The sequence below is a fragment of the Protobothrops mucrosquamatus genome, unplaced genomic scaffold, assembly GCF_001527695.2.
Source record: "Protobothrops mucrosquamatus isolate PMUCROS unplaced genomic scaffold, P.Mucros_1.0 scaffold_6, whole genome shotgun sequence".
Taxonomy (NCBI): Eukaryota; Metazoa; Chordata; class Lepidosauria; order Squamata; family Viperidae; genus Protobothrops; species Protobothrops mucrosquamatus.
This window is the reverse complement of record NW_015386082.1, coordinates 1175590-1183240: the sequence shown is the minus strand read 5'-3', so window position 1 is coordinate 1183240 and position 7651 is coordinate 1175590. Positions and strand designations below refer to the sequence as shown.

The 7651-nt window shown below is 40.0% G+C and overlaps 1 protein-coding gene across 1 annotated transcript in view; it reads left to right on the top strand.

Moving 5' to 3' along the window:
• DUSP22 (dual specificity phosphatase 22) overlaps positions 1 to 1314 on the top strand; it is a 34544-nt gene extending 33230 nt beyond the window's left edge. The window contains exon 7 of the mRNA XM_015813432.2: positions 935 to 1314. Coding sequence (XP_015668918.2) covers positions 935 to 1066 — 132 coding nt within the window. The 3' untranslated portion in view covers positions 1067 to 1314. The remainder of the gene's footprint in view (positions 1 to 934) is intronic.
• Positions 1315 to 7651: the final 6337 nt, after the last annotated feature.

Genomic DNA, 7651 nt, shown 5'->3' with positions numbered 1-7651 from the left:
TGCCGCCGCCGCCAGCCGGGGCATAATACGGTAAATAAATACGAGCATGGGGATCCACGTGTGAACGAAGCCCCACTCCCCCTCCCCTTTTGCTTTCGCTCTCGAGCCGGCGCTTTTTTTTTCTTGAAATTTCCCTCTTAAAATGAAGGTGCGTGTTATACGCCTGTGCGCGTTATACGCCGATAAATACGGTAAATATCTGTTTCTGTCTATGGTTCTTCTTACTAAATATCCCTAAATATCTTATCTAAATGTAAACATTACACGAAAAATTAAAAATCCTGAAACCATTCTATAGTCATCAGAATCATAGCCACATTTATTACCAAATTATTATATAATCTTACACTTCTTCCTTAAAAATAACCATCTGGTTGAGTTCTTGACTGGTTTGATGTCCAGTATATGTATTTTTGTTTGGGGGAGATTTACAGCAAAATTGGAAAATCTGTAACCTGACTGTTTGCAGTGTTTGTAAGCCACCCCTACCATTAGGACTCTGGGTATTTTATTCAACAAGGAATAAAAACAATCAAAGAACAAATTAAACTTGCCAAAGCCAGTACAGTATGATACAATAATTGAAAATCATCAACAGCCATCCCAGGTCCACAGAATGATAAACATTCTGGTTGGGTCGGGATAAACCTGGTTGGGTTGGGACCATGTTCATAGCACGGGGGCTACTACTAAAAAGACCTACTGCCTGACTCGCATCCCTTTAACTTCTTATGGGGTGAGACCTTCTGCAGTGCAACCGATATATTGTCTCCTATGTGCATTGTATTGCTTTTTATATGACTTGTCTTATTAACATTTACCTACATAATTGGACTAACTCGAGTGTTGTCTCTTGAAATTTAATGTGTACATTGTCCTTACCCGGCTTCCTTTAAACCTTTCTGAATTGTCTCTTGTGCTTCACTCTTTCCAGTTCCGAGATTGGCTTAAAGCAAACTATGGCGAAAACCCTTTGCAAGACAATCAAGAAGCCCAGGCCCTTCTGCAGAAGTACAGACTCCATGCGGCGGATCCTTACAAAGAGTTCAGGAAGGCAGTAGAATGATATTCTTGTTTCGGTGACTGCAGATCATTTATTGTAACCTTCAGGATATAGTTACAACTAAGCAGGGCAACTTGCACCCACATCTTCCTGCACCTGCCGAAAAAGGATTGCTTGAAAAGGAATAATTGGGGGGGAGGAGCACAGGGGGCTATTTGGGTTGTTATAATACACCTTTCTTTAAATATTCGAGGAGCGGGACTCCAGAACGTGGACTCTGTTATACTCGTGGTTGATCTTGCCTTTATTATGTGGAGGGCCTACTCTTTTCCAGCGGTGTGAAAACAGCATGCCGCACTCTGATGGCCAAATACCTTTTTACAGATCCCTGCTCTTCAGGCTGCCTGCAAAGACAGGGTTTGGCACAGCTGCACTTTTTAAATTATGTAGGGTTTTTCTAAAGGAGGGGGGAATGTGTACCCCAGGGAGCGACTTGTACTCAACGGGAGTTCTGGTTTCGCTACAGCCAGGCCCAGAGCAGAAGAAGCAGCCTGTTTAAAATAGCAGCGATGTTCTTCAGCAGTGAGAAAACGTTGCAACCAAATTAAGCAGGGCTCTGTTTATATGCATGGTTGCTGCTCTCGTGCGTATATCTTCATTTAGAAATGATTTTTTAAAAGAGATTCCTCTCAAATGTTTTGTTTGAATCGACTCCAGCGAAAAATATTACAGATAATGTTGCAGTATTTATTGCCTTGGTGTTTGTCTCAGACACGTTGCTCACTCTGTTTCTTTCCTCCTTTTAATACTTCAACAGTGGAGGACTCTGAAAGTGTATTGGAATGTACAGAATATATTTAAAGATTAAGAAAGAATGGTCATGGCTACTGTGCTATAATAATGTTGAAAATTCCCCCCAAATACTACTGACTAAAACATTTTATTGTATATTGGGTATCTTGATGAAGTTTCATGTTTGACTGCTTTTCTCAGTGGAATATATTCAATAAAAGCTTCCGTTTTTTTTTAAAAAAAATAAAGTGTGATAGTATGTCGCCACTTTTAGAGGTTACCAATAATTGTGGCAGAGAAAACGTTAAATCAGTGGTCCCCAACCTGTACAGCTTGGTGGCCCAGTGGGGGGGGGGGAAGAGGGGAACCAGCCCGCCGCTTGTGCAAGTCGAGCTGCGTGCCCGCCCATGTGCCGGCCAGCTGCTTGCATGGCCCGGTTCCAAACGGGCCACAGCCCAATAGTGGACCACAGCCCGGGGGTTGGGGACCCCTGCATTAAATGGTCAAACAGAATATTCTGCAAAGACTGGAAATTATACTGGAAATGATTTGGTCTCTGAATTATATTCCACACTAGAAGGGGAAAAAATTCTTTCAGCTCCATGCTTCTCATTACATCATAGAATCTGACATTCTCTGCAGATCATTTGGATTCTTGGCCAGGAGCACAGCATTGCCTTTTTATAAAAGTACACAAACACAAAGACTGACATTCCTAAATGCATCCCAAAAACTAAAGGGACATTACCTTTCCCTGTCATACTCCGTAGTCAATGTTGAAACACCCACAATGCATTTAATACAGTACAATCCTGTGCATGTTTTTACTTCTCTCATATACTGCTTTTATCATGTTTAGTGATCGACTTGCAATTCTATATTCACATAAAATGTTCCATTATTCAAATGTTTTGAATTTTATATATTTATTTAAAACATGTATGGCTGCCCAGCTTCAATAAAGCATGAGTGCTTAAAGTATAAAGTACTTTACTTTATACTGAAAATATAAAGTAATATAATGGTGAGCCAATGCACCATCATCCAATTGGAATAGCAACATAGTATGATCCAAAGACCCAGGAAAGAGCCAGGGCCTTTTAAAGCCCAGAATGGTCAGAGTCAACTGAAGGTCAGGAAGAAGATCATTTCATAAGATGGGGGCCACTATACACCCAATTGGAGCACATGGGGCAGGCAGATAGCCTAGGGAGAAGGTAGATCCTGCAAACAGCATCTTGCACTGTCTCAGAAGCCTACTGGGAGTCAGTATAGATGATAAAGTAGTGGTGTCACATGGGCATAAATACTCATGGTGCTGCATTCTGGACCAATTGTAGCTGCCAAATCTTCTTCAAGGTCAGTTCCATGTACAGTTGTTGACAGAGGTGGTTGACCATAGAAACTGAATGAATAAATGAATGAATATAAAAAAATTAAGTTCAACAAGAATTAGATCAAACACGGTAGCTAAATACATGAACAATACAGAAGTGAGATTTCTCTTACCCTTATCAGAAACCTCCATTGTAAAGTTCCCCCATTGGACCCCCATCCAATTGGCCCAGCCAAGTTTGGAGACCCTTCAAGATATCCAAGAGGGTGGGGGTGGATTTCACTTCTAGCAGCCAAGTTCCCAAGGGTGGGGGCCACAGCAGAAAAGGTTCTTCTCCTATACCCCACCAGCTGAAATTCCTCAACCTCTTCTGGGATGAGATGGTTCCTCAGATAACTTGGTCCCATGTCAATTAATGTTCTGCAAGACTGATAACCCTATATCAAAAACCAGCCCAGCTGATAGGTTGGTGGGTCAGAGGAGTGATGTGGGATGAAGCTCCCCATTGTTCACATTTACCAATCTTGCAGAAAACCTATAGAAGCTTTTACCATCTTTTGTCCCCTGGAGTAGAAGGGGAAACTGGTAGAACATTTGTCAATTTCATTTAGGATCCCAAATGTCTCAAACCTATATATGGCAGTGAGGGGCTGTAGCACTTGCACCTAGAAGTATCCCATAGAGTGTGCAAAAAGGTGTTAGAGCAGGCAAAATAGTTCTGCCTTACTGCAGCTACCTTGAATTTTCTCTGTCGGGGGATAAACAGGGACAAGCAGGTTAAAGCAGCTATCCAATTGGCCACTCATAGCACCATCATTTCGGTAGTGGGCTGGTGTTTTACCAGAGCAGACTGTTGTGCTCAAAATACTGGTGTTTCCAATTGTAGATGGAGTCCTCCTCAGGCCTGAGATGTCTCACAAAGTGAAGCACAATCAGGATGGAGGTGGGAACATTCCTTGAAGCAGATCTGTAAGGGCATACACTAGTCAACAGTAGTGGGGGCATTACCTACAATGAAATGAACTGTCACAAACACTCTATACTGCACTGCGTATGCTGACAGAAGTTAGAAAATACTTTTGATTTGAAAGAAGAAGGAAGCTAGCCTCCCAGTGAGCAAGGGTCAGATCAAGGACATTAGGTGTTCCTATCCTGGGCCATCAGTTAGTCAGCATCTTTGCATGGGGCAAGCAGGACTTGTGGATGATATAAGAACATTTTTTCCAACCATCAGGCACAAATAGCACCTTCAAATACCATCTCAGATCATTGTGGTCATCCAAAATTCTCCACTGAAGCCTAGAGACATGGGAAATCAGTTCTAGAGATCAATAAGCTTAGAATTTCTTGACAAAACCGTGGATTTCCTATTTGGGCCACAATACTAGTAATGTATATTAGTTATCAACCCTAATAATGATAGTAGTGCATGTTCTTTTTTGTATAGATTCAATAGTATCCACGTGAATACGAGAGGTTTCTGCAAGCAGAACAGCCCAGGGGTGAATAAATATTTGTGCTGATCACAGAATATTTTTCTTAAGAAGAAGTGCATTGAATGGAACAGAGCATGCTGAAGAAGGGCATGGCTAGTTGCTGGATTTGTTATAAAGTAGGAGCAATTTATCGCGGGTCCCAGTTATTATTCTACGTATTGTGCCTCAAGACTCCAAGTACATATGGCAGCCAAGTAAGACACATGAGAGTTGTTATTTTATGTTCCAAATGGGACATGAGACAGCCAAGCAAATTCTGGCAGAATCAAAATTTGAACAAGTAATTATAAACAGAAAAAGTCATTGCTGAAATACCTCTCTTTCAAGTTGGTTTTTAGTAATAGTAGTACAAGGAGGAGGAGGAAGAGGAGGAGGAGGAGTTAGTGATGTATCCAGAATCTTATGTGGGCTGGTGATAATAGAAATTGCAACCCAACTCACTTGGAGGGTCCTTGGATTGGAAAGATTGAGAAATTGTGTGTTGATGTTGACGTACACTGGCAGATTTTTGAACTTGAGAGGGCTATGGATGTAGCACAAAATTCTGGCTTCTGAATAATAGTTGTTTGTGATATATATGTAGGGATCAACTCACATTTTTCTTCAGCTGTGGGGTGAAAAATCATCCCCTATATGATGATCAAATTAAATGAAAAACAAGTTAATGATTAAGCAGGAGTTGGGTCAGCGAGTCATTCAAGATATGTAGATGACAATGGTTAATGCTTTTGAGAAAGAAATGAGGGAAATCGAAAGATCACAGTCATTGGTGGTCTGAGGCCTATGCTCAAAAATTCCATGCTCTTCTTTCCTCTTTCAAGTCCTCACTCAGTACGAAGCATTTCTAATTTTTGTCAGGCTTCATACTGATTGTTTGAAGTAAACCGATTAATTTACTGCCAATGCTTCAGTGGATCTAAGGGACATTCCAAGATGAATAAGTATCATGCTGGCCTAAATTAATCCAGGTAACTGAAAATTACTTTTCATTCTTTCTTCTTTCTCCTCCTTTTATTTAATCTCCACCACTACTAAAGTTCTTATGAATGGGCCTTCTACCTTCACTATGGGTCTATAGATGTAAAATTTCCAAAATTCTTAAAATTGATCCTGAAGATTGGAAATTCTGAGAATTCCAGTTCTAACATCTATCTGGTGGTTGCCCAGTTAAGGCTCTACCTGGTTCTCTAATTTGCTTTGCATTTGATAAGTACAGGATTCTTCTGTAAAGCTCCACTAAAGCAATAGAACTTTTTAAATGTTGGCTATTCTGATTCACAATTCCCATTATGCTCTTCAGAAATCATGCTGTGTTGCAGTCATTTAACTTCCCCAAGCTGGAATCATTCAGGCATCTTGATGAGCAAGTCCTCCAGGGTCAGTATTTACCAGCCTAGGTAATCACTAGTCTTTCCACAAATGAGTGTTAGAGGATATGTGACTATCACTGATAGAACTTTTGTGTATGTATGTGCTGCCTTCCCCCGAAAAACTTCGTAATTGACACTTTCCCATCCAATGCCTCTACCAATGGACTAGTAAAAAAATGTTTTTCCATTATTTCTATGACTTGGACTGGAAGAGGAACCTACTAGAACTCTTGTCAGTTTTTCCTGGTGAAAAAAGAAGACAGTTCCACCATTAGTGGACTTATTTCATTAGTCAACTTATTTTTTAAAAAAATCAGAATTTTACTCTTAATCCTCTCACTTAGCCTGTAAGAAGGAAAAAACGGGAAAACTCTTGTCAATTTCACTTTTTCTTAAATTTGGCCTTAAAAAAAGATGCACAGTTTCTTTAGTGAACCCTTAAGGAAAAATAAAAAATATTCAGCCTATCCCTCCTATACCAGTGAGAAAACCTTTCCTTCTGCCATGCAGGATAAAATGGCTGTGGAAGTCACTGACTGGTGATTGGTGGTGAAGTGACACTGAGGTAACTTGGTTGTACAGAACAGTCCATGGCATTTTATTGAGCCATTTCAGTTTTAATTGCCTCTGTCTAATTTACCATTTTCTGTAAACCACAACGAAGAATACTAATTGGAAATGGAGGGTATTATTAAGGTGACCAACTTTTTTACAATGAGAAAGAGGACACAAATAAATTGAAGAAAAAAATATCGTAAATAAAACATTTTATTCATTGCAACAATACAGAATACACTATAATACGATAAATGCATAATAAAAAACATTTGTAACAATAACATTTTATATTGTAATTATGCTTACATGCCTATTAATTATTATTTAAATGAGTACAAAAGAGGGACTGTCCTCCCTAAAGGAGGACGATTGGTCACCTTAATATTATGAATTCTATTAAATCTTAGAAATGGAAATACCTGGCTCCATCTTGTCAGGCATGGGAAGCTAAGCAGACCAGGCCTGGTTTGTACTTGGATGGGAAATCCTTGGGGAATTTTAGGATTGTATGTTAGCCTGAGGAGTTGAAAATATTGTTTCAGAGCTGGTAAATTACTGCTGTATTGCTGCCAAGAAAACTACTGGATGTATCTATGAAGTCAGAGGTGTCAGTTCAAAGGAGACTTCACTTGTTTAGGATTAATATCTTGGATATTTTAGTCTTGGATTGTTAAGAGAGAGAGAGAGAGAGAGAGAGAGAGAGAGAGAGAGAGAGAGAGAGAGAGAGAGAACCAGTAATATGGTTAGATTATGTTATGAAGATGCATATCATGAAAGCAATGGTGGGATTCAAATATGTGAACAACAATATGTGTGGATGCCACTTCCGGAAGTCCATTCTGGGCCTGGGCAACAAAAAATTAGCTACCGGTTCTGCCAAAGTGGTGCGAACCAGCTGAATCCCACCACTGCATGAAAGTCAGTGCATTACATTAGTGGTAGCAGTCTTGCCTACCAGGATGCTTTAAAGATACATTGGATGTCAACTGCCCTTATTCCCAAAGTCAGACTGCTGTGTTGGCAGGTGTGATCAATCAATCTTTATTACGGTTACAGACCAGCAAATAAAAGCATTAAAACAACAATAATAGTAAAA